The sequence below is a fragment of the Malaya genurostris genome, chromosome 2 (assembly GCF_030247185.1).
Source record: "Malaya genurostris strain Urasoe2022 chromosome 2, Malgen_1.1, whole genome shotgun sequence".
Lineage (NCBI taxonomy): Eukaryota > Metazoa > Arthropoda > Insecta > Diptera > Culicidae > Malaya > Malaya genurostris.
This window is the reverse complement of record NC_080571.1, coordinates 66,792,062-66,816,938: the sequence shown is the minus strand read 5'-3', so window position 1 is coordinate 66,816,938 and position 24,877 is coordinate 66,792,062. Positions and strand designations below refer to the sequence as shown.

The 24,877-nt window shown below is 35.9% G+C and overlaps 2 protein-coding genes across 3 annotated transcripts in view; one reads left to right on the top strand and one right to left on the bottom strand.

The window, feature by feature from the left end:
- Positions 1-16,995, top strand: part of LOC131432997 (RING finger protein 44-like) — a 43,741-nt gene extending 26,746 nt beyond the window's left edge. Inside the window, exons 3-10 of one of the 2 annotated variants that reach the window (XM_058599704.1) lie at positions 975-1,227; positions 1,300-2,016; positions 2,084-2,272; positions 2,340-2,483; positions 2,548-2,798; positions 2,874-3,058; positions 3,120-3,232; positions 6,019-16,995. In XM_058599704.1, coding sequence (XP_058455687.1) covers positions 975-1,227; positions 1,300-2,016; positions 2,084-2,272; positions 2,340-2,483; positions 2,548-2,798; positions 2,874-3,058; positions 3,120-3,232; positions 6,019-6,087 — 1,921 coding nt within the window. In that variant the 3' untranslated portion in view covers positions 6,088-16,995. Of the gene's footprint in view, positions 1-974; positions 2,017-2,083; positions 2,273-2,339; positions 2,484-2,547; positions 2,799-2,873; positions 3,059-3,119; positions 3,233-6,018 lie in introns of both variants that reach the window. The other variant, XM_058599703.1, reaches the window with a different exon arrangement.
- Positions 16,996-22,802: 5,807 nt separating this feature from the next.
- LOC131431822 (beta-catenin-like protein 1) lies at positions 22,803-24,864 on the bottom strand. The gene is made up of 4 exons (XM_058597719.1): positions 24,699-24,864; positions 23,763-24,641; positions 23,194-23,700; positions 22,803-23,127 (listed from the first exon to the last, which is right to left on the bottom strand). Exons 1-4 carry the CDS (start codon positions 24,726-24,728, stop codon positions 22,849-22,851), a joined length of 1,695 nt encoding a protein of 564 aa, XP_058453702.1. The 5' UTR covers positions 24,729-24,864; the 3' UTR covers positions 22,803-22,848.
- Positions 24,865-24,877: the final 13 nt, after the last annotated feature.

The window sequence follows — 24,877 nt, the reverse complement described above, 5'->3', positions numbered from 1 at the left end:
TTATATCAAGTACAGCTAAAACGTTTTATATTTTGTCAAAAAAAAATTTGTTTTTTTTATTTCTCTGATTAAAGCTAACACTAAACACTATTAAAATTTATGTATACAACATCATTGATTGGTGTAAGATCAGTTTCCGAATAGGGAGCAACCAGATGTAACACTTCGAAATTTTAGCAATTTACGTCATTAATGCAAGGCATGAGATGTCTTTAAACGTTCTCACTATTAATTTAGCTCATGAGTGACTTAGCGGCTTGTTTATTTTTCTCGCAATCTGGGTTCTAAGGTACTGGCAGTGCATTCATGTTGAGCTTTCATTAGATTACTAGCATAATCCACCAGAACAATGTTACCGAGCTCATATCATAGTGCACATTGTGTGTTCATAATTGAAAACCCGTATCATACAGTAAGCTCTTTTTTCATCATGGAATGAAACATTTGATCGGTAAAGCGACATTGTAAAACGTAGTTCAAAATTCAAATGTCTTTTCATGGTGAATCTAACGGTGTAAATTTCCAATAGTATTTAAGTGGTTGATCGCGATTTGTGATATAAATTTTGTTCATTTAAGCAAAGTAGTGTTGTATAGCGTTTGTTTAGGTTAAGAATGTTTGCACATTTTCACTAACATTTATGCTTTGTTCAGAAACTTCCCGCCTCAAGGTGAATGGTTTCATTCTGGCAAACGGAATGCCATCGTGTTCATACTTTATATCACAAATAGCGTTTCGAGTTGAACGGACATTTTCAATCTCTTCATATAACAGTTTTGTAGGCAGTGAAAATTATAAATAAGCTTATCGTAACTGTAATTTATTTTCTAATTAATATATGATTGTTTTTTGATTTTTCTTCCGCATGCTTTTTGTCCTTTGTGGTAAATAAATTGCAAAATGTTCAAAATACACACGTACTACTACTTATTTCTTCTACTGCTACTACCACTACCACAACTACCACTATGCAGTGATAATAACGGGAGTAGTCCTAAAGAATCCTTCACATATTCACCAAAATCCCCACCAATGCAATTACATTCCACTCCAATCACCAATCGTCCAATCTTAATGCCTTACGCTGCTACTGATGATGGTAGTGTTAATAATAGATCTCAACAAATTCTTAGAGCCGGACCAAGTCATAATGACCGTCGAAATAACATGAGTATGCTGGACAGAAACCGGCATACGATGAGTGCTTCAACCGTTGATCGACATTCGGTACGTTTGTTTATCATCGCAAAGGGCATTCGGAATGAGGCTGATGTTGATGTTACCAATTTTGTTTTACAGAATCACTTTGAAGGACCGTCGAATTCATCCCGGGGGTCTGATTTGCATCTCGATACCAGATCGGTACTGTCTATGGATGCGATGCGAAATGGGCGTGATAACAATCGGGAGCGCATTAGTCCCCCGTATCACCAGGGAAGTAGTTCGCACTCAAACAACCATCAAACACCAAGTCCGCCGTATGGTTCGGACGGAAATAATGGCATGAAATCGGATAGTCCATCTCGCAAGAGACGTCGTGTGCAAAGGATGCCTAGTCAGTCGCCGCCAGCAATTTGGGAACATCGAAGATCACCTCGGAATAATAACAATATTCATCATAACAATCACCATAACCATCCATCGATGCAACAACAACAACAACAACAGCAGCAGCATCCAGCTCTGCATCCCAATCAGCACCATCAGAATTCTCACAGCCACCTGCATCTGCCTCAACATCAGCCTGGTCCAGCTCAATTGCAGCAAGGTAGTCCACCGTTACGTAGACCAAGATTCCGCGACCAACCACGGCCTTGGGAACCGATGCCCCAGGTATTCCAGCAACCATCGCCACCTCAACCACAGCACCAGCATCCTTCTCTGATGGTCGACATTAACCAAGTTCCTGTAAGCCTTCCACTGGGTCACCATGAACAAGTGTGGACGTATTCAGCTGGCCCACATATCTCGATCTGCTCAGGTCACCCGGCTGCACCGCATATTCCGCCTTGCCAGGTAAAACCGAATTTGAAATGCTACACCTTAAGGTCAGTACTAACGATATCGCCATTGTTTCCAACAGGTTCACGGAGTTTATTCGCAACCATTTGCTCAAACATGTAACATCGGGGGACATTTTGGTGCATTCGCTTCTACTCCCGCAGCATTGGCTGTTCCACATCCACATCCCCATCCACATCCTCACCCGCATCCACATCCGCATCCTCAACCACACCAGCCCCATTACCAACATCCACATTTGGCGCAACAGGTAATCAGTCAACGCTTTTTTTGGTTGAGGTATTGTAGAACTAATGTATCCACAACGTCATTTACAGCGAGCTGACGGGTTCACACTGGATGGTCTTGATCACACCAGTGCTTCGCCGTTACATGTCTCTCCGATTGCCGCTGCCCATATCCATTCCTCGCCGCAAATGGCTCAAATATCTCCACCGCAACCAATCTATATTTCTACCGAAGTAAGTATACAAGTTAGCAATGAACTGGGCGTTTCAGATGTTTCATATTATTTTCCAAATATCGACCGTGTTGAATATTCTGCAGGGCCGCACCAGCCAGTTCGAGCTGCTTCATAGAACGGCTCGACGCGCGATCACTGCACCTCGTCGGAACTTCACCCGGTTCCATTGGCCAGCACCACCTCCGTCCCATCCACATGCCCATCCAGCACACCGTCATCCCAGTCTGCCACATCAGACGTTGACTCCACAACCAACACAGGTTTCACTGTCCGCTACGCCGTCCGCCTATTCTGGCATTCTGCTGAACTTCCTGTAAGTCAATTCTCGATCATCATATGCGTATGTAACCAGTGTAACATCCCTTGTTTTATTCCGGATCCGATACAGAGCCATGTTCCCGTTATCAACGTACGGGCAACCCGATCTAAATTCGCCAGACTCGAACGAAACGGAAAACTACGAAGCCTTGCTCAGTTTGGCAGAACGTCTGGGTGAAGCGAAACCCCGGGGTTTGGCGCGACCGGAAATTGATCAGTTGCCAAGCTATAAATTCAATGCCGACACTCATACAGGTTAGTATATCGCATCGGGTTTGCCGACATCCGAACTACTCCACATTTCGACTCGTTTCAGGGGATCAAACATCGTGTGTTGTGTGCATGTGCGACTTCGAGGCACGACAAATCCTTCGAGTTTTGCCTTGCTCGCACGAGTTCCATTCCAAATGCGTTGACAAATGGCTTAGGGTAAGCTTTCTGTTGTTTTAGTTTTTCTAACATTTATTCGGAGATTTCCCCCACTTTGTTTAACTGGTTTACAGTCGGTTAGTTGATTTGTATCAGGGGATTTCGATGGTTGCTGAATGATATTCGTTTCGTTTTTAGCCAAATGTTCACGGATAACGTTCCACGAGTTGTTTTCCCACAAAACTGGTCTTTTTCGGCGAATTACTTCATGCAAACTACTCATAACGCCTAAATAATACTCCTTGCAGACGTTCTGGCATCCATTGTTTGATTTTGTTGGTCGGTACGTCGGTTTTTCTTACGAATGGCCTACCGCTTCTCTCATCATCATTCACAGACTCACAGCCACTTCTGAAACGTTCGTACTACTGATAAACGACTGTTATTCAGAATATCATTTCGAAACACTTTTCTCACATTTGCAATTATCATTGAAACCGTTTTTAACGCAAAATTTAATACAAACTCGTTTTTGCAAATTCAATTCCATTTTGAAAATTGTACTAAATCGACGACACGCACAATCGCAGATGTACTCAATACAGCGTAACTTTTACAAATGTCCAGGTATCAAGCTGAAAATTTGTTAGAATATCAATGACAGAGGGCCATCTATAAAAACTAACCGGGTGACAGAGAGCGCCACACGGTGGTGATTCCGGGAACTTATTGATGAAGGTAGTATCACAGATAACAGATATACAGGCTCGAACTAAATTTTTCAAAATCCTGTGTAAATTTCCAATTTGCTATACGATGAAAACACTACTGCCACCTACTCGACTATTCGCCGCGGTCTTTCAAAACGTTCCACTACGTTCCGGAACTATAACAAAATTCTCCTGCCTGTTCAAGAAATATTCCAACTACAACAATTTTAACACTTATCATCGATTTCCCTACGTGTTAAAAGCAACGTTTTTCCATGTCGAATAAATCACACGAGAATTCGATCGGAATAAACAAAATTAAACTCGTCATTTTAACCAACAGCAAAACAAAAATCTAGCGTGAAGTAAATGTTGCACCCAAAATTGTGGCTTAGTGAAAGCGGCACCCAAATCGTGGTGGCACCTCGTGACCGAATTTCTGCAATGTTAACAATGTTGGATTTATTTCAATGTTAGCAATGTCGTTGGTGACAAATTAACTAGAGTTTACTTGAAAACAAATTATTTTTATGTTATAGAAAGATAAATTATTTCAGCATGACATTGCAATGTAACGACAACTTATTTTTAATCGATCTTCATTATGTTGCTAGTCACTAGTAGAAACTACGCTTTTTGAACGACGCAATTAGATAGATATTAGTAACCATCACTAAAATTTCTTGTTGCAAACTAATCACAAATAAGCTAGCGTAACAAATATTGTTACTTGGGTAATTCGATGCCTTTCACGTAGCCCACCTGAGCTCGATTTCCAACCTCGAACATAGGATCAAAAAGTTTTTCTAGCCCGAACAGGCAAACGACCTCAAGGTTGACCTCAAGCGAAACAAAAAAAAAGTGTCCGTAGTTACCTCTCTGAAAGCCTTTTCCCACTTTTTAGCAAAATTCTTCTCATTGTTTGCCTGTCTTCTTGATTTCCCAATATTGGACCAAGATCTGGGATGTTCGCAGGATTGCCGTCCTTTGATACAATGTTGCCGGCAAGAAGTCAAATCAGGCCAAAACAGATCTCGTATGCTTTTAAATGAATGGTTGCAGCCGGTTTATCAGACATTCGTTGACATACACTTGTTTGTTAACTGTATTTGTAGTTATGAAAATTTTGCTTTGCAATCCACAGCTACAAATAGCCTGCCAAACAATGTACTTTAAAAAACGTCAGCTTTTAGGTCTTAAAATGATCGAAGAAGAAGTTTTAGGAAATTAATTGGAAGAAGAAGAAGAAGTCTTAGGAAATTAATTGAACACTCTAAGAAATTATACACAGAAAAACAGTGAATGTTTTTTTTTAGAATTGTAAAATTATACGAAAAAAGCAATATTTTTATTTTAAATTAATCATGAAAACCAGCTTTTGAAGAAGTTCCAGCAAAACAATTCAAAAGTATTTGCAAAACTTCAAGTTTTTTCATGAGAAATAGTTATTTAAACGCCATAATATCCTTATACAGCTTGAAAGCAATGAACTTACTCTTAGTGACCTTTCTCCCGAATATAACTATTCTTAAGCCTTCGATTAAAAACAAAATAGTCACTTAAACATCCGAATATGATTTCAAAGCTCAGAAGCAATACATTTTCTCATGGCAACCTTTCCCCTAGAAGTAGTCGTTCCCGATATATTTAGACACGGGATTCGAATTTCTGGTACTTTTGAAATGCATTGATTTTTATGATTTTTTCTTGAACACCATTTTTGTAAAAAATAGAAGGTCTGTAGTTACAATTATTCGAAGAAAGTATATGAAAAATATATGCCATTTTTTATTAAATTAGTTTTGAGTTGAATCGGTATCTCTTTCCATGCAAAATTAATATTTTGCCATACTGCAAACGTGGTCACAGTAACTGATAGAGTAAAACTTGAGATATTTCTAGTTGCCCATTTGAGTATTCAAGATGTGTCTAGTATTAAGAAATCATTTTATCGTTTGGTTTTGTTAACTGTCGATACTTTAGAAAAATTATGTGGTTTTATGCCTACGGGAGAAGGAGTGGAAAATAATCCATTCCCATGGGCTGAAAAAATGAATACGTAAATAATTTTTTTTTTTGTTTCGATTCTTTCGTTTTTGTTGATTTAATCTCAAACTAATCTGTTTTATCTTTCAGTCCAATCGTACCTGTCCTATCTGCCGCGGCAATGCCTCAGAATACTTCGAGAGCAGCGAAGAACAGTGAACAATGAGCTTAAAAAATCTCGAAACATTGCACACTTCGGAACTATCTCATTCGGAGAATCATGCTGACACAGTTGGTATTAGACCGAAGCCATTGCTTTATATCTGTGACAGTGCTGAAAAAAAATCCTTTATCAAATATTGATGAAAAGTAAAAGATTATATCACCACATGCAACCATTTCTATCATTATAACGGGACGAGAATGGTAGAGTTGCATTGCAGGAACATACATAATATTACGTATACGTTTTCTTCGTTTGGCATATACAATTTGGCTATCGCAAGTGATTCGAATGCATTTCAGAAATTTGCTAACTAAGAGAATGCACCTAATCAACAACAAACATGTTTACAGTGTACTTGTGGAGCGCGTGTTGACACACGCTACGTTTACAATAGTGTATGTTCTAGTTTAATGAGTAAGTTCGTTCTTCTACAAAATAAGAACTGTTTTTTAAAACAATTACATAGACTTGAAATTTTTGGATATACGTCAAAACGTTGTCCAGCAAAATGCACCAGCCTCGAAGACATTCTCAAGTAGCAATAAAGCAATTTTATACCCAGTGAACCATATTTTTAGAGCAGACAAAAAACTAGTGTTAAGTGGTTCTTACAAAAAACACACACACACACATCTATTCATCTTTCCTTCCTAACGATAATGAATTCTAAATTTTCTACTTTCAAAATATGCTAGTGCGTGACAGAGTAAAACAACAAATACACAGCATAACTTATGGTGTGGAAAATAATACAACGCATATTGTTAGCTTTATATTTGTAATCATTCAATGTATAAACCGAAGAGAACAAACAACAAATATTGGTGTGATTGAAGCGTTAGTAGATATTTCGAAATAATTATTCAAAGTAGTGGAGCAGGATAGATTTTCGTGGTACTTATCCTCAGATTACGTAGGTGCCCAAGAAGATGCAGGATAAAATTGGGAACATTTCAGCCATCTGTTGTCGAGAGAATATGGCTAAAATGTGATAATTACATCTTAGCTATCCTACTTTAACATTTTTCTAATCTATTCGATGTGCTCAGTAGTAGCCATAAGCACTTTTTATCAATTATTACGATGCAAATTACTTCCTCCAATCCATCCTACGGTAGTTTTTCTAGACCGAACTGCATCATTTGATCTGCAGTAGCTTTTTTAATTACTGATTGTGACTGTATGGCGGTATCTCGTAGATGTTCTAGCGCCATTCATAGTTTAAATCTAAACGACACATTTCGAGCACTTTCAGTTGACTTTTCAATTCGAATGTAAAATTCCATATTGTGTGAACAATTACCGAATCACGTTGATTCTTTTCCTTAATCAGTCTCAGTACTACGTTCCGATGTGTTACTTGACTTGCTGTTTCGTCAGACGATTCTCAGTGTTAGATTATTGCTGTGATCCTACTGAAGAACCAAGAATTCCTGCCGTTTGAGACGTCGGCATATGACAACTGAATTAAAAGCTGACTAAAAGTAAATTTGGTACACACGAGAAGACCCTTAATTCAATAAGTTCAAAAAATCCATTAATGGTTACTTTACAGTACTTTTATAAAAACTTCAAAGTTACAATAAATCTCGAACCCATCAGCGTCCGCACAGTGGAAGCGGACACAGAGTCAACGTATTTCTTCCATTTTACCCACATCTGCTGAATGACCTTGACTGACTGTGTGCAACTTGTATCTTTCCCTTGCCCAGGATGTTCCACATCGTGTAAAAGTTGGCGTAGTTTCTTCTGACCGCATCTCGGATCGAAAAATCGGGGTTGGCTTTATCGCTACTCACACTGGCATATTCGGCACTTTAGCCAGCTTGGAATTTCCAGGTGTTTCTGAACAATATTTTTTCATCTTTCGAGTTCTATTTGACGTTATTTCTGAACGCGATCGACTACTTTGATCAACATTTTACCAGTTGTTCTCTAAACAAATGTAGACAAACCACTGTAATTGCTTTTCGATTTCCAACACAACCCAATTAACTCGTCTGGAATTTGATTCGGAATTCAGTATGATTTCCAAATGGATTTAGAATCAGACGATTCGACTGTGTATAGACGTGCAAGGGGCGTACCAATTTGCTTTTACTCAGCCTGCAAGCTACAGTTTTGATGATTTGTTTTGGGTTTGTGTGAAAACACTAGAGCCTGTCATGAACTAGTTCTCACATCACTGCCAACGAAAAACAGATCGAGAGGAAAACCAGATGAATGACATTGCGAAAATATGTAAATTTGTGAAAAATAAAATAATAATTAAAACGTATTTTTGAATGCGTCAAACCATGATTCACCGGACGACGTCTGCAGTATGTAGTGATACAGGGTGAACATCGATCGGTGACTGCTTAGTATCGTGCACGTTGTTCTGCGTTACCTAACCAAATTACCTGCTGGAACGTGTTTGCACATGTATCAGAGTAGGCAGAGCATCAGCACGGACAAGAAAACGTTGTGGGTTCGAATCTTCCCTCTGGTGATTCTTTTTCGTAAATTTTCATATTTTCGCTATTTCAGTGATGTGATGAAAAGTAAATTGAGTTTCGGTTAAAAAATAGAAGTGATTTTTACAAAGCTGGAATGCCTAACATACTATTTAGCTATCGTTCAATAAGTTGGACTATGAACTAAAATGTATGTAGTGTTATTTAAACTATTTACAGTTTCGTAGCCAATAGTGATTTGGCCTAACATTTTTTTTATTGCAGCTTGGACGAGTCGTCCCGTACTTCTGCGCAGCAAAATTCCGATTGCATTCTAAAGACATAGATTTGGGCAAAAAAATGAAAACTACTACGACTTTAGTTCAGATTAAATTATCTAACATTTATAGCAGTGATACACTGGTTTTCTATTTGTGCATTCGTTTGTTTCATCCGCTTTGAAGTGAAATTTTTGACCAACATGTACGTGTAAAAAAAGGTGTGCTATTTCCCTATTGTGATACATTTGCTAAATGAAAATTATATATGTAATCAAGTTTCGTGATGTTTGATAACAAAACCTCTAGAGAATAATAGTAGTTCTGAACTATGCCTATCGGTCCAAACACGAAATCTCATAATGTTTTCACTGAAAATATGGAATATTTAAAAATAACTAAAAAAAAATCATGTCATTCAAGTCTTTGATGGCGTTTGAATTTTTGTTGTAAATCAATAGATTCCGTTCGTTGGTAATATATTATAACTGTACCTTTTTCTAAGCCTTCAGGAATTCAACGCTGATTACTTCAATGCTTCTAAATATTTATCAGCTGCAGGAACGCAACGTTCAAGATTTGTGTAACACGATATGCCAGTTTTCAGAGTGGGTTTTCTGCTAATACACCAGTTAACCTTAAAAGTTCCCCATCCAAATAGAAAACAGATATCGATAGAACAATGATAACAACAAAACAAATAAAAAGAAGAATATAACAAAGTAATGTGTGCCATTTTATATACTTTCAAAGTTAAAATAACCATTACCATTCTACGAAAAATAATGCAACCGAAACGAATCTATACTGGGTAGACGAAAAAAAAACAACAGAAACTATTTTAACAGCGAATCCTTTCCAATAAAGTAGTGGTTCAGATGACTAACTCGTATATAAATGTGAAGTTGATTTGTCTAGATTTCTTATAAGTGGTAAACTCTCACAAATAATACAGGAACATAGATTTCGAATGTCAAAATAATACTTGCTTATTGGAAACAGACAAAACAAACAAAACTATAACAGATTCAATAAATTTGCATTACCCATAAAAGGTTTGGTTTCATTGAGACTAAATGAACGGCAAGATTGCACCTGGACCTCCTGAAGTCGCGGCCACGTGCTAATGCTTTCAGTTTACTGCTTGGTGAGTTGATTTTATGACATATTGAATTCAGGATTCAGCACCTTTTTTTCTTTAAACAAAATACTACCTATGTTACATATCAGTAAGTAAAGCTTTAATTCATTCTTGGGTAATGCCGTATGCTTTATAATGGTGAAAGATATATCAAGAAGATGTGCTAGATTTACAACCCGGTAACTAACTGATTTGGGTTACATATTTCTATTCGTTTTGTAAATAATGTTCGTTTTTTTAGCTAGAATAGTTATTTAAGTGAAAAATCATTCCTTCCAAAGCGTTAGCGAGATGTTCCATATCTTTTCAATGATTGACAAATGCTATCTTAAAGCGGACAACAATGTAGTGATGTAGCGTAATGCTTTGTGTGAAATACGATCACGATGACAATGAAAATGCAGTAATTTTCTTGCAAAAGCTCATATTTTTACACAAAATGTCAGACTGTGGGAAAGCTATACAGAAAGTAGTTGATTTCTATAATCTTTCATAAAAAAAAACACATATTCAATATCCGGCATGCCATAAGTATCTAAATCTTTTCCTAACAAAGCTTGCCTGTAGAATCCCAAACAGAAGACGTTACATTTAAACTTTAAAATAAAATTAACTGCAATCAAACTCGTTTAGTTAGAAACCAGAAATGTAAAGTCTTCGCGTAAGTAATGGAATCGTTTCAAACAAATCTTGTTAGAACTGTCTGGTTCAGAAACGTATGTACTACCTTTAGTTTTTGTTGTGGGAGTCCAATAGTCTAATTTTACAAGTATTGTTAGGAGATTAGGTTTGAGTAGCAACCTTGGCAACGCAGTATAAACAAATTATTCTTAAGGAATTATTTTTTAAAAAGCGTGTAAATTTATGTCTTCTGAGAGCAACACATTCGAACGTCAAAAACGACAGCATTAAAAATACCATATTGTTATGACCTATCTTGAATTCACTTAACGAAATGCTTTGTGCTTGGATTAGATTGAAATATTTTGTAATGACAGCTACCGTTTAGAATGATTCGGAATAATGATAATAGCGATTGAAAAAATTGAGCACTTTGTGAAAAGGAATTTAATTTATTTCGTTTCATCCTCCTTTTACCTCGATTTTAATTCAAATTCATTTGAATTTGAAATAAAATTTTAGTTATATAAAATATGGAAATTTTATATTTGAAATTTCTATAATATATAGACTAGAGGAAACCCATTTCTTTTTCAAATTCCTAAGAACAAAACAACAACAACAACAACAACAACAACAGAAAAAGTACCAACCTTGGTTTGCATTGTTCATTTCTCCAATTGGAGCGAAAATTTAATGCAGTTTAGTAAGAACTTATAATTTAGTTCGCCTTGGAGTCAACCCGCATGTACAGCCTCCTGTCACGACGCCATCTTGATGAGATCTAAATCGGAACTTCAAAATCAGCTGATCACAACGTAAATATACAGTAATGCAATTGTTTTCTATTTACCTTGTTTATTGTACGCAAGTTAGAATTTAATTAATTAATTTAATTTATTTCGTTTCATCCTCCTTTTACCTCGATTTTAATTCAAATTCATTTGAATTTGAAATAAAATTTTAGTTATATAAAATATGGAAATTTTATATTTGAAATTTCTATAATATATAGACTAGAGGAAACCCATTTCTTTTTCAAATTCCTAAGAACAAAACAACAACAACAACAACAACAACAGAAAAAGTACCAACCTTGGTTTGCATTGTTCATTTCTCCAATTGGAGCGAAAATTTAATGCAGTTTAGTAAGAACTTATAATTTAGTTCGCCTTGGAGTCAACCCGCATGTACAGCCTCCTGTCACGACGCCATCTTGATGAGATCTAAATCGGAACTTCAAAATCAGCTGATCACAACGTAAATATACAGTAATGCAATTGTTTTCTATTTACCTTGTTTATTGTACGCGAATTTTTGAGACAATTCTCTCACAATAACTTGTCGGTTTACCTAGAATTCAACTGGTAGTGTTTTGGGACATCAAGTTTAGGTAATTTTCACAATTTGAGAGTCGCGATGAGTATCAAAACATCGCAGTATTTGGGGCTCGAAACACGAGGGTCTCAACGTAATCGGTGTACTTCCAAATGGGTGATGATAACATACCGGTTTCAGATGGCTGTTAAGTACTAATAAAGTTTTCGCTTGAAGACAAATCTAACTCAGTTTACACCCTAATTGCGGTCATACCATTTATTTGAAGTTAGTTTCGAACTTAGCTTCAACGTCCTCGTACCACAATTCGAGTCAGTTTCGAACCTAATTCTTATATCGGATTCGCTCACGCCCAAAAGTAAGTGCGAACCCAACACAGTTTCGTTAAAATTGTTTATTTAACGAAACTACCCTGGATCAGTTTCTGGTGTTTCAAGCAAAGACCACATAACATTGCATTTTATCCAAACACGCATGACCCTTAAACCACACGAAACGTCAAAAAGCGAGTACACACGCTTAAAAATAGTTACTCAAAAATGAGTAAGATCTCACTCATCTACAGAAAAAGTGGAACAACTCTAATTTAGAGTAACTCCGAAGTTACTCAAATTTGAGTTCTTCCACTGGAAACGATATTTGGGTAAAATCTACTCATTTACTGAGTAATACTTTATTCGTACATGTACAAAAATAGAGTAACTATCACTCAAATTTTGTGTGAAATTTTATTTCACATATACCAAATTTGCAAAAAAATTGCTCCTTTTCTAAGTGTATTGTATTAAAATGTTAAATAATTGAACTCAATACTATATCAAGTGGTGGTCGCTTGGAGTAGTGTGTTATGCTCAGTCACCAATCATACACTTATTCCTCATATTGAGCATATTCGTTTCCATTCTAAAGCACAACACGAAGCTGATCATTCCGGTTTTTGCAGACACAACACCGTTTGTGTTGATCGACTCACCCTCGAAATACGCGTCTCACTAACAAAAAATACAACCTGTTGCTACAAATGGTTATTACAACTTTTAGACTTATCGCGAATGCGAATAGTAACTATAAAAAGATATTTTGCGTTAAACTCAAATTTAGAGTAGGAGTTACTCAATATCATTGATGATAACTACTCAATTTTTGACGTTTCCATGTATCATTTGAAAATGAGTAACTAGTACTCAAACTTTGAGTAACTTTTTCTAAGCGTGCAAGCTAATTCCATTTGATCAAAGCAAACACATCATGTTAACAAGATATTCAGCTCTCACATTTCCCGAACAAATCATTGGCAACATAATTTTTTGCTACCATGGCGCCCTCAGGCGAGTCCGCATCCAATCTCGTACATAGAAGAAGGGGAGCGAAATGTCAAAGTCGTTCGCGCCAAAATAGCATCACTGCGTACCCATACAATTGACATGATATGTTGAATGTGATGCCGTGCGATGGCGTTGCTGAACTGAAAATTGATTTCGCTCCAAGCTGACAGGGTCTGATTAAAGCAAACCTGTCAGAGCATCAATTCGTTTTGTCACGCTTCGTGAGATGATTACTGTTTGGTATGTTCATGTGAGAATGAATTATTAGCAATAATTTTGCTTATTAGTTTTTTGTACCGCATGCTTACACAGTTTCATTTTTGTGTTGTATGACCAATCAGAGAAGTACTACCCAATTTATATGTAGCTTACACTTTGAAAACCATCCTCTCCAGTAAGAAATGTCAATAAGCCCGTTAGACTTCAGCAGCACTGCTCGCTATTAATCCAAATTTCAATTATATTTAATTGAAATACGTGTTTTGTTTTCTTCAAATCGATGCACAGAAATATTTCCAATCAGTAGGTGAAATAATATTAGTGTTTAAAACTCAGGTCACAGACTAACAGACAGGACACTCAAATTAGATTCTTCAATCATTTTAACTGTCATTTCGAATATTCCTTTATTTGGGACAGTACTCACATGTGTTATGATGGCGCCACGTTACCCTATCAAAAACATCATGTCTGTCATCTAGACTGTGTTTATTTTTTTCATTTACCAACAGAGTTGCCATTTATACAGAATTACCTGTAATGTATTGATATGTATTTGCATTTGTATGCGAATTTCATGCAGGATACAGATTTAATACATATTGCCAAAACTATATACAAAATTGTGCCTACCTCTCATCCTTCAACGCAATACAAAATCGAACCCGTTTAGTGGCAATATTTACTTGCTTCTGATCTGCCACCACTTAATTTCGGGTGAAAATTACCAACACAATAAAAAATAGTCTAGATGAACAATGTTGAGAAAAATAAATGGTTACCTTCCAACATCGCTAAAAAGTTTAATATATTATTAACGTAATATAATAATTTACTGTGACGATTCATTTCCAAATATTATGATGAAATCAGGCATCCCTGCAAGCAGCTGATCGGTGTTGACAAACGAGGGGGAACCAACTAGTAAATTAACTTTTACATAACACAAGGGGTGTACCGATAGTAAATAGTTCGCGCAGTATAATATAGGTGGAACTAGTGCATCACGAAAAATTATTTTTTATAAGAATTTACTCATACTGTCATGTCTGTTAGTCTGTGCTCAGGTGTTAGTGTTCAAAAACTAACCACATTTAGAAAACACAGATGTGTTGCACATCAGAAGTTCTATGTAACTTGGCTTTGCATTGTCCGTTCCTTACGTGAGTAATTTAATGACATTTATAGCGTCACAGTAAATCAGACTCTTACAAACTAGCGGTAGAGTTAGAATTCACAACTCCGTCCGTTTGGGAGACAACGTGGGCGATCACACTTTTGCTTCTGAACACTTTCATACCGTCAGCTTGGAGCGAAATCAATGTTCAGTTCAGTAACGCCATCGCACGGCATCACATTGAATACACGAATTTGAAACTTCTCTCACCTGCTTGTATGTACGTCTTGATCGTAAAAAATAGTATGTTGTCCACGATTTGTTTGTGAAATGCGAGAGCTAGATATCTTGATAATATAATGTCTTTGGTACTGGGTAAATTACCGTGCTGCCTGCAAGAATTTTGTTATTGTTGCCAACCTTTTTTTATTCTCATTCGAATGATACGTCGTCACTCTATTTACATATACTCTGAATTAGCTTACACTAGTAGAACCAACAAGGTGCGAAAAACGTGACAGTTCTATTGATAATATGATATCTTTGATTGAAATCAGTTTAGAACTTAGGTTAAACGCCACTGAACTGAAAATTGGACCAGTTTCGATTCTGATTCGTATACCGCGGGTTCGCTTACATCATTGCTTTCTAGTACAAACCCAATTCAACCCGGCAGGAATGACAGTAGCAATAGGATTAAACTATAATTGGACATAACCAAATTTAGTTAATTTTGTTCTAATGAATTTCTCGTCAATAGTTTGGGATTCTTAGAAGTAATTCGAACACAATCCAATTGTTTGCTTGGCCAAGAAAGACTTAATGTAAGTGATTGAAGTATGTTTCGCAAAATGTATTTTGATTTCGCATGAACGATTGAGGTGAATCAATTTTAAGTCAATAATAATTTGCTTTTTTTCGCAATGTTTAGATTTATTTTATTCTTTCAATCTTTTATTCTACCATGCACGATCCCTTTTTGTTAGAGATTGCAATGATTAATACTTGAAGGACAATAATTAGTGCAAAACTTTACTGTATTCTGCTGTTTTTATAGCGATATTCATGTATTCGAAGCTCAATAATCATTTGTTTGCTTGTTGATCTCGTTTAGTTTTATGTTATTTTATCTATCTTGGCAATTTAGTAGAAGATATTTTATTGTTTAAAATATTCAAAACTTTGTGTTTGTTACAATAATAATGTAACGGAACAGAATTTCTACACTTTTATGCAATAGACACAATTAATCTGCAAAATATGCACCACCGTACATACTCATAGCCATACGTTATGAACCCATATGTCTATATGTACTAGGTTTCAGTACTAGAATCATTCCATTGCATTTGAACTTTTATAGCTGCTTTTAACTAGATTGCTTCCCTCTCTGTCAGATCGCAAATGAAATAATTTTAGTAAATAATAGTTTTTATACATCATGCATTTCGCTCCTAAATGTGATACCAAAAAATCAGTACATAGTGCAGCATACCATATAACACCTGTCACTTAGAATATATACATTTGCAATAAATAAGAGCTTGTTAAAATTCGAAAAAACATCAGTAAAGTATATTTTAGATATCGTGAGTAGCTGGTTTGCCTTGTTTATTATTACACGTTTTACTGTAAACACTAAAAGCAACTGTTTGCCATTGATTAAAATAAGTAATCTTAAGTGTTGTTGTCATTGTACATACAATCCTTCACGTTTTTGTTCAGTAGAATTCAATTCCATATAAGCGAACAAAACAGAGCTAACCATAAGTTTAACAAACCGAAAAAAGACAACTTAAACGAAATAGAGAACAGAGGATTGTAACATAAGTGGATAATGAACGCAATGATACATTTTAGACACGAATAATAATGTTTACCAATAGACACGAAAATAAGAACAAGATCCACATAACAAGCGAAAACAAATGGAAATAGAAGTAACGACTATTTTGGGTGTGCCTTTTTATACATTGTACAATTTTGAATGTGGCCACATAACTGTATTGCATTGATTATAACTCACAATAACATCGGAACTTTGTACTATTTCCTACTCTACAGTATATAAACACTTTCTTTCATTTGATTATAATTTGCCTAACCAATGTAATGAAGCTGCTATTTCTCCTAATCTATTTGTATACATCAACGCACTAACGCGTCATCACCTTGCATATGTGTTTGGCAGTCCTCTTCAGTAGATGGGGGTTGTGATGCGTAAACAAGCAAGTAAACAATGTTCAATTATGTTCCACACTCATGCATGGTGGTATCTCACGTTGTATCTGCAGATCATTATGAAATATAACGAACCCAATAAAACCAAACAATAACAAAGAGTAATCTAGTGGAAAAAAAAGTAATTTTATATTTTAACAGTATCAAGTATGATTATACAAATAAATGATTATTGTAATAAAACAAGCTTTTTGTACGGTTTTTCTCATAGCGACAGTGTGTTGGTTATTTGTGTTGATAGACTACTCGAGAAATTTGCTCATATTTTCCTGCATGAAACAAAAAGGTTGCTACCATCAACTTGCTGTTGACTTTGGTCGAATTCAGAAAATATCTCAGAAACACTAACTCAATCAAATCAACCTTATCGTTTCAGTGTAAAACCTTCTTGGTCTAGTTTCTTTCAAGTTTACTACGATGAAACGAACGTAAATACTTGAATGTTCCGTCGAAGTAGCTGTTTCATGATTAGACTTGGTTGTTAACAACACTTATTTTCCATTTTTCGCCTGTATGTTTAAATGTTATGTAGACTGATAAAGATTCATCGAACTGAAAATATTTTCTAATATTTTGCAAATATTAGTAACATGCTGGATGTAAGCTTGGATTCATTCGTTTTCTTATCGCATGATTTTTACTATGGCTTTCGTTAAAAGTGGTGTACCTATTTTCCTTTATTTAAGTTTTATTGAACGTGAAAAAATATAATATTAATTTTACTGGATCATCACATAGTACAATTATTTTATCCGAAAGCCCAGTTCCTAAAGCTGATTACGATGAAAAAATGATTACGTCGATTGCGTAAATTTTACCTGAAAAATATAAAAAGTGATTAAGACTGTCATCCTTCAAAAGGTAGTGGTTTTCGAATAACATACATTTCATATGAGAGGAACTGGGCTACGTTGCCCATTTGAACACTGAAGTTGAGGCTACCTTCAAGCATAAATCAAATAAACATAGATTTCCCACAGTACGGTGACACTAACAGCACCTCTAGTGAGAAACGGGTGTACTTTTTTCCATTAGCTACTGTGGTTGTGTTAAATGCGCAGGCAACTTTTTCCATGCATTTTAGGAGCATTTACGCACCCATTCTCCACCAGACGGCACTTTTAGTGTCACGGGTTGCTCAACTACATTACTATTACACTGGGAAATCTATGTTTATTTGATTTATGCTTCAAGTGTGTGTGTTTTGAAAGTAAATAATTTTAATTACCTTTGTTTAGTAAGAACAACATTTATGAGGAGAAATCGATATATTTCAAGATTTTTTACCGGATGCTATCAAAATTTTCGCAACCAATTTGTTTTATCATTTTCAAAACGTCTATCGATTTCGGTTAACGGCACCGCATTTTTTTCGACAAATCGTGAAAAATTGTCAGTGATATGCAAGCTGCTGTCGAGACAAAGTAAGCCTAAGTTTTGGCCAAACATCTAGCTGCTCATACAGCAGATGCTCCGCCCAAGTAACAATTCGAATGCCTTATGGTTTTGATTATAATTTATTGGAGTTTTGTAATTGATTTATCAATCACTACCTGTTTTATGACAACTATAATAAGTGTCTCTTTTAACCAGTAATATCATAGTTTTCAATGCTTCTATAAAACCCTTTACCTACACTAAAAATAAAATAAAAATAAAACAATTTGCACTAGAATAAAACCATGCAAACACTCTTAATATTGCTTAGGTTAAGTGTAATCAAAGACATCATATTAACAAGATATCCAGCTCTCACATTTCCCGAACAAATAATTGGCAACATCCTTTTTTGCGAGCATGTCGCCCTCAGGTGAGTCCGCATCGAATCTCATACATAGAAGTAGGGGAGAGAAATGTCAAATTCGTACGCGCCAAAATAGCAGGGCTGCGCACCCATACAATTGACATGACATGTTGAATGAGACGCCGTGCGATGGCGTTGCTGAACTGAAGATTGAGATCGCTTCAAGCTGACAGGGTCTGGTGTAATTTACATTAAAAGAAATTTCATGGCCGCCATTATGATGCTCTATACCGTACACACTTAAATTTTTTAGCTGAGTCTCGGCAAAAAAATGCCGAGATTCGCACAGCCGAGTAATCAGCAATCATCTCGGCAAAAATAAAAGTACTGAGCGTCTCGGCATCCTAAAATTTGACAAACGTCAAATATTGCCGAAATCGTCAGCATAAGATTTACTGTTTGCTCAGTGAAACGTTCTCTGAATATTCGGCAATCCAATAAAACGAAAAAATTAAAAAAATAAATTACCGAATCATCAGTATTTAAAAATCTAGTCAATTAATTTTGTTTGTATTTTCTCAACATTATAAACACGCCATTCAGGATAAAAAATTCATTTTATTAACACTTAAAGGAGGCTTACAAATTTGTTGCCAGTAGTGCTTAAAGCCTACCAGAAAACATGTAGCATAAATAAAAAGCGGCGTTTCCAGAGGCGGCCACCTTGAGTCGAGCTGGAAATATGAAAATAAAAATATATATTGATTTTTGGCTTACAAAAATGTTCAATATTTAATGATGCATATACGGTATTGTTCAAAAAATAAACTTACTTTGATCTATTGAATTATTCCATGCATTGGGTTATTTTTTCGCATATCCCCCAAAGTTTTGTCTCGAAGACGCTTTGAGCCCCGTCTTGGGTGTTTTTCCCTTATAATCGCGAGTGCTCTGATAAAGTCGCTTTTTATAAAGCGAAACATGTCACTATATTTATTCAATATTTTTACTTGCAAGTGGTTCCACGCTTCTTCGAAGATTATCCATTTTTTCACTCGAGAATTTCATTAGAAAATAATTGCACAATGCGAAGCGAAAATGTAACGCGGCAATAAATGACAGCTGTCGTGCTGGATCTCGGCAACAGCTAGCGCCTATTCCGAAATCTCGGCAAACGTCTCTGCTGATGTCGGCATATCTGTTGTTTACTGATAAATTCAGCAAGCAATTATGCCAAATTTCGGCAAAGTGGAGCATTTTACCGAAATATCAGTGAATGCATTTAACGAAGCTCAGAAACATGCGTATTGATTACTGAGCAATCAGCAAATTTACGTGTTGCTGATCAGTTTCGGCATTTTATTATGCCGAGCTCAAGAAATGGTTTTAAGTGTGTAGCATTTATTGACATCAAATAAACTTCGAAATGCAAAAACGAGGAAATATGTTGGACTTTCATGATTCATTTACAGATCGTATGCACAAGTTTTATCGCCACAGAATAGTTTTATACAAAAATGACGATGAATCACAAAAAATAATTTTCATAAATCATGGAGACTTTCGCAAAAACCGCATTTATTTCAAGGCGATTAGTTATAATTCTTATTTTTATCCTTACATTCACGATAAAAATAAAAGCGCATGAAGTTTTTACGTTCGGAAAAGGTCTCAAACTCGTAATTAATTCTTACTGATTGCATTCAAAGTAGACATGACACACATAGTCAAGAAAAATATCATCAAAACGACAGTTTATTCATAGCGGAATTCATTCCATCCAAAGAAATTTAATGTTGATCGTAAAGCTGGTTTCAAAATTTTCTTGAATTTGGAGTTTTAAAGCAGGTTTATGCTGATTCTTCATTTTGATTTATAAACCTTATGAAGAATGGTCCACTTTGCAGGAACATGCTCTTATAGAGGTTTTCAGTAGGCTTTCGTGGAGTTTAAAGTTTTATTGCAAGATTTATTATGTAGCATTGAAGACAGCTACAAGTATTTAATAATATTAAAAATGTTACTTGGGGCGGCTAATAAAAAAACGTGGAAGACCGGCCAAATCAACACCCAAGGCGCCACCATTCAAATCATCGTTCAAGAGAGCCAAGGCGAAGTCACCAGACAATGCAGACTTTTGTACAAAACGACTCCGAAAAGAATAAAGAATCCGGTTTTTCTTTGAATAATTGCATTCTTTACTTATATTTTTCCGAAATTTCTTGGGATGCCGGTAACTGAACACATTTTTAGACATGGCCAAAATTCATCATTTTACTAAATTGATACTAATTTTTTTTCAATCGCATGAATTTTCCTAATCAGTTGTTAGCTATGGACTTTAGCTTGCCATTGATGTATAAATGTCCGCATAATGTGCACTAAGTCAGAAGTTATGAGCTTCAAAAAAAAGAGTGCCGCTAACCGAACACTCTCGCCTACATGCGAAAATAAAGACGAATCTTGAGACGAAGTAAATGAGATTGAAATGTGGGCATTTTGAGATATAAGAAATTACATATTATTGGTATTAAGTAAGCTATATTATTTCTCTTCATAAATACATTTTTATGGAAAAAAATAAAATAAAGGCCCTAAAATGTAACACAGATTCAAAACGGACTTGTGTGGCAAGAATCCGGGAGAAACAGAACCGTTAATCGCTAGGTAAAATTCTCTGCCGGAAACGATTGTTGCATTGTTATCAGACTCTGGGTCGAATTCTGACCAAATGTCGTCTAAAAATTCTGGCAGACGTAGCCCGTCGTTGTGGGGATATCTGTCCATCTTGCGATTGGGTTTGTTGAATAGACTATAACGGAAAGTCGTTATTTTATTTTTTGCAATAATTTTCGATTTATTTTTCCTCAAAATATCTCGTACCATTTCTATCCCAGTAATGATGTCTAAATTAATTCATTCATTACTTCATCTTGCGAGTGAGTTTGTTGAATAGACTATAACGGAAAGTCATTATTTTATTTTTTTGCAAAAATTACAAGGTTCCCGTTTGTTGAATCGTTTTAATTGTAATTTCAATGTTCAATGTGTTGGCAGTGTTGTAAGGTCCAGTTAATTCCGAGACCTTCGTGTGATCAAATAAACAACTCCAGATACCTTGCTACATCATTTGCTTTGAATTAGAACACAATGGGTTTGAAAATTATATGAAAATTTTGGATTTTATTAGACTTCAAATTGTAGTAAGCAATTCCAGGAAATCTTAGACAATGCTTACACTAATTGAAATAATATGAAAAAATTATCAACTGAACATATATCAGGTTCATGGAGTCCATCCATCCATCGTGCAGGGAAATGATACTTTTTTATCGATCCCCATCTGCTTTTTGCATGAATATTCTTCGGTATTTTTAGTTTTGATGGAATTGTCTTAGTAACCAACGTTTGAAATGACCACCTATGGGATTGTAATTCTTTCTATTTGATTCGAAATTTTGGCCATCTTTGTGAAATTGTTCCAAATAATATATTTCGTTGCCTTCCGGGATCGAAAACCAAATACTGGTATAGTTTAATAAATTTATCTGGTCATCGACTATCAAAATCTGCAAACTCGATAAAATTGTGTGAAATTGACATTTCTACATTAATCAATCTGTATCTCCTAAACCGGAAGTCGGATCTAATTAAAACACACGAAATTTTTATGGAATCTTAAGACCTGTTTTTTTAATCATAGATGAAGAAAATCAATTCAATTCCTGCAATTAGCACAATGACGCTAAAAATAAATGCCTCTGTTGCTTGTTTAGAGACGATACTTTCAGTAAATCTGTCATATTGGTTGTAATTTGAATTTTGAATTACTTCACCTTTTTAGCAATTTTGTATAAAAACGGGTAAATTTATTTGAAAAATTATAGTAGAGGTAAAAGAAAAAGTTCTTACTCCGAGGTAATGTTGATCTTAATATATTGTGCGAAAACTAACGTTTATTTAGAACGGAGCATTATACTTGGTTAAATACCATTTCTCACATGCCCGGAAATAACATATAAAGTATCCAAAATAAATGATGTACAACCCCTAACATGCTAGTACTCGAGAAATCATTGAATTGATCAGGTTCGAAGGCCAACTCGATTTATCAAAAATCGTTCCTAAAATATGCTTAATATAGAAAATGTTAATTTTAAGAGGAAAAAAGTTTGGTTTTTTATCCCCAAATTTATGCTAGGCGCACATACTTAGGCGTTTTCAACGGAAAAGACAAAACACATTGATATTATAAGGTGGATAACATTTTTTATTTTAGATTTTAGCCTACCTAACTAGAACCTGTCCACTAGCTGAATAATGTGTGCCTGTTCCTGTTCGCGCCAGTCGGAATCACCGGCATCCCCTAGATTGCCTGCATACTCTCGCATAACGTGACGGATGGTCTTCATTGAGGCATTGCGCAAATTCAATATTTGCAAAACGCGCTGTTTAACGACGTCGGTAGAGCTAATCTCCAGGATAATGTAATCGATAAGTTGAAGCGTGAATAAGCCCCCAGACAGTCGTTTTATATAGATCACATCTTCGTCTTCCTCCAACTCTCTGGCAGTCTGCAAAACAAGAAATAATCGTTGCAATACTTTGTTAGGAACCATTTCAACCCAACTGTTTCTTACAATTTGTTGGTCAATTTCCTGATCCACAAGCTCAACCTTTTCTAGATATTTGAAATGTAGCTCCATCAACCTTTCAACCTTCTCAAAATCGTTTTCGGTAAATTTGGTGAGCATACGTTGCCTTTGTGCGCCCTTACAATTTCTTAGCATACTGGCCACAATGGACACAACGTGCTCCTCGTGTTCGTCTGTACTAAGTAATCGTTTTTTATTACGCTTCGGAGTTTTCATAAAAAGAGGAAATATAGTTCGTAAGCCCAAGATGTCGACAAATTTGTTGCAGTTGTCACGCCCGTCTGGCCCAGACATGGCATGATCAAGCACTTTGAGTGATCCATTTCTGGATAGTTTTTTCTCGCGCAACATCAAATTCATCAATTGCAATCCTTCGCCTTTGAGAAACTTTTCTCGGTTTTCGGTGGCCATCAGAGCTGAACAAAGACTGTTGAAAAGATTTTCCATAAACTCTTGTTCTTCGGTGGACGAAGGATCGTGACGTTTGTAAGCCTAAAAGTTAACAGTAAATTACACATGAGTAGTTTTGTTAAGGTGTGCTCCATTTCATATACCGCAAGTTGCTGCAATAGAACGTCTATACCGTCTAAATTCCCTAGAAGTTTTCTATTTTCATGGGTATCTTGCAATAAAATAGATAAGATTTCGCTACAGTATAGTTTGTTTGTATCAAACGGCATTTTTGCTCGCAATCGCTTAAAAATCCATAGGAACAGACCCTGTTCGGCTATTTCTTTAGCGATTTCGGACTTTATTTCCATCAAATTTTCAAAAATCGCCAGTGTATTATGAACCCCGTCAGCTTCTTCTTTAACTGTTTCATCCAGTCTCTCTAGATTCTGTACTAACAGCCCGGCAGCTTGCTGATTACGAAGTGCTTCAATTAGTGTTTCTGCACCGTCCATACTCTCATGCAAAATATCTACATCAGTTAGTTCTTGAATTAAATCAACTACAGCCACGCTAATATCGGTATTTTGATGGGAAAGTAGTTCCAGTAAGCTAGACACCCCACTAAGGTCCACTAGAAGAGGATAGAGATCCGGAACGGTTGCCACCGAGCGTAATTCTTGTATTACATCGTTCAATTCGATTTCACTCTCCATGAACTTTTCTGGATTTTCCGGAAATTTAATTCTCATTTCTTGATTTTTAAGCACACGTTTCTCAAACAGCAATAATATCTTTTTCAATCCCGCTTCATCAAGAACCTCGCCTTCAGGCTCTTCTGATTCGACAAATTTTAGTATGTCCAACCGTTCTTGTTCACTAATCTGCGGTTCCTTTTGTGGAACCTGCGCTTTGGCTCTTACGTTCGAGGTTTGTTCTTCGCGTTTTACTTTCGGCGGAGGAGCGGCTGTTGCAACCGGACGTCTTTCCGGTGAGTCTTCATCAGAATCGAAATCTGAAGTTCGTTTCGGCGTTTGTTCGGGCTAGATGATAAATAATATATGTAAACAAATTATAATAGAATACAGAGGTAAACAAACCTTGAACGACAAAAGTTCTCCCACATCCATGCTCGGAATGTTTTTATGAAACAAATTTCAGAACCAAGCAAGAGTAAAATACCTACTAAATTATTGCTAGATCCGAAAATTATAATTAAACCGGAGATTTCGATTTCACAGCAATACTTGACACGCTTACTTGTGATTAACAAGAGTTG